General features: G+C 36.2%; 1 protein-coding gene across 2 annotated transcripts in view; it reads right to left on the reverse strand.

Moving 5' to 3' along the window:
• The window catches only part of tmem41ab (transmembrane protein 41ab), a 13,934-nt gene extending 11,755 nt beyond the window's left edge, over window positions 1-2,179 (reverse strand). For both annotated transcript variants that reach the window (XM_016507243.1, XM_016507242.1), the window contains exon 1: window positions 1,914-2,179. In XM_016507243.1, the coding sequence (XP_016362729.1) occupies window positions 1,914-2,068 (155 nt within the window). In that variant the 5' untranslated portion in view covers window positions 2,069-2,179. The remainder of the gene's footprint in view (window positions 1-1,913) is intronic.
• Between the last annotated feature and the right edge of the window lie 319 nt (window positions 2,180-2,498).

The following is a 2,498-nucleotide window of genomic DNA, read 5'->3' on the forward strand; positions in this document are numbered from 1 at the left end:
GTTTTTTGAACCTTAAACCGCATAAACATTTCATTACACCAAATACACAAAATAATGTTCTTTTTAGCAGCATCATATGATCCCTTTAAAAGAAAGCAAGGATGTATTAAACTGATCAAAAGTGACAACTTTTAAACAGTACTATAGTCACGTATTTCCTAATAGTGGAACATGCCAGGGCTTTTGTTTATTTTCTAGTCAGTCTGATACACTGAATATTGTTGCACACATATATACTATATATACACTATTGTTAGAGACTACAGGACTATGGCTGGAACTAGGGGGTCTCAGACTCCTTAATTCACTCATTGCATACAGTCACACACATGCAAAGCAGACAATATCTGAGAATCAGATGCATAATAAGAACTGACTAAGGATCAGTTCCTTTAGGTGCCTGCCAAGGACACATGAGAGGACGGATGAAACATTAAAGAAGAAAAAGAGTTTTGCTGCATGAAGCATCTATGATTTCCCACATCACACAGAGCTGCTCACATAGTATAAAGTAACGCTGATGAGGAGCGAGCACAGGGCAAACAGGAGCTGAATGTTTGCCACCATCAGAGAATAACTGCCAAAGCTTCTCACTTTCTACAGTACAAATCCATCTCTCTCTCATTCTCTCTAATTTTATTTCTTATTCTTCCATTACTTCTTCTCAGAATTGATTAAATTATATATTATAATAAATAAACCAATACCGAGTCAAATAGACATGCAGGCAAATATGGAAGAATGTGAAATTAATGAAGATAGAGAGAACTAATAAAAAGAGGGAGGGAGTTGTTCCACAGGTGACTGCGAGCACTGTCATAAACTGCACTGCAGATGCTTCTCTTAGAAACAGTGTGACCTTACTGCTACACTGTAACATGCATGAGTTTAATATGATGACTATGCATCATCCAATATATTAATAGTGGAAAAAAACTGGAAACATTTTACAGTTCAGTTATAGCAAAAATTCCCCTATACCTTGGACAAGAAGCCCCCAGGACAAACATGAAATGTAAACACATAAAATATTCTATGTAAATCACAAATAATTAGTTAAATAATTGAATACATGAAAAATCAAGTTACTGAATCCCATTCAAATAGATACATTTACAAGGTTAACTTATAAGTAATTCAGATAGGCCTACATTTTTAATGAAGAGATGTCATAATAGCAATAGACTATGAATTCAGATGAGACTATGGTTATGGTAAATAAGATATTTGTAATGTTAATAGCCTAATATTAAACTGTATATTTGTAATTAGTAAAAAAAAAACTCCTCTTGCAATTTTAAGCAGGCTTCTTACTGCAAAATAAAAAACAATATTATATAGCCTAACCAATACAAATCTATATGAATTTCCTGTCCACAAATATAGGCCTAGTAATAAAAAACGGCAGGAGCGAATCGTTTAGACAGGTCTTGTGATTCACAAAACCGGTCTAACACGGATTCGTTCATTAATCGGACTCGATCGTTCATATTTCGAGTGGGATGCTTTCACTGAATCTTTACCTTAATAATATCAGTGATAGATGTGAACCGGTACAACCTATTAAGTAAAAAAAGATCCGATTAAAAATAGCAAATCATGCATGAATTGCAAGTAGCCCACGAAACATCAGTCTACCAAGTTTCACCTTAAAATGTAATTTAATTTAATTATGCATGTTGTGTAGCTGTTTACCTGAAATAATTTCCCATTTTGTCATTTGTTGTGTCCACATGCAAGATTATTAAAATAATATATTCTGATGTTTAGCTTACCTGTAGCTAGTGTGTTATTAAAACACAGTTTAAAAGACCATTTGACAGTTAAAAGATAATTAATTCTGCTACAAACAATAACATAAGTAGGAATAACTGCTCACAAAACAAAACAAAGTACCGAAGATATGAATCTACCTGAGTTCTTCCTCCTGCGGTTCGTCGGCGGTGTGTTGAGGTTGAACGTCGTGAAAGAGGGCGGCACGCGGACCCGGCGGAAGGAACACAGACAGCAGATACAAGTAAAACGTTGCCGTGGCCACCAAGGCAATTAAACCCCAGACTGAGCGCATAGTCCCGGACTAGATCTGTCTAAAGACGACACTGTTGCACTTGCTGCTACACCTGTTAAATAGCAGATCCGGTCAGTGGGCAGTTTATACATGTTACGTGTCCAGCCCATGCAAGTATGGACCTACTGTATTGCAACAATGTGAGTCAGTGAAGCCCCTCATGAGGGTGGACCCTCATGTCACATGAGACCCCCAAAAATATGAGCCCATGGTGTGGGCACTGTGGGAAAAGTATGTGCAACTTTAAAAAACACGAACTTTATAGAACCCCTATGTAACAATAACAAAATATACTAGGGGTGGGCGATATGGCAAAAATATCACGATTTTTTTTATTTTTATATCACAATTCACGATTTTATCACGATTCTTTGTCATGTTAGCTTTTCTATTTTGCAAGCTGGTTGAGCATTACAGCCAAACTTATTTC

This window comes from Sinocyclocheilus anshuiensis, unplaced genomic scaffold (genome assembly GCF_001515605.1).
Source record: "Sinocyclocheilus anshuiensis isolate Anshui unplaced genomic scaffold, SAMN03320099.WGS_v1.1 scaffold1448, whole genome shotgun sequence".
In the NCBI taxonomy this organism is placed as follows: domain Eukaryota; kingdom Metazoa; phylum Chordata; class Actinopteri; order Cypriniformes; family Cyprinidae; genus Sinocyclocheilus; species Sinocyclocheilus anshuiensis.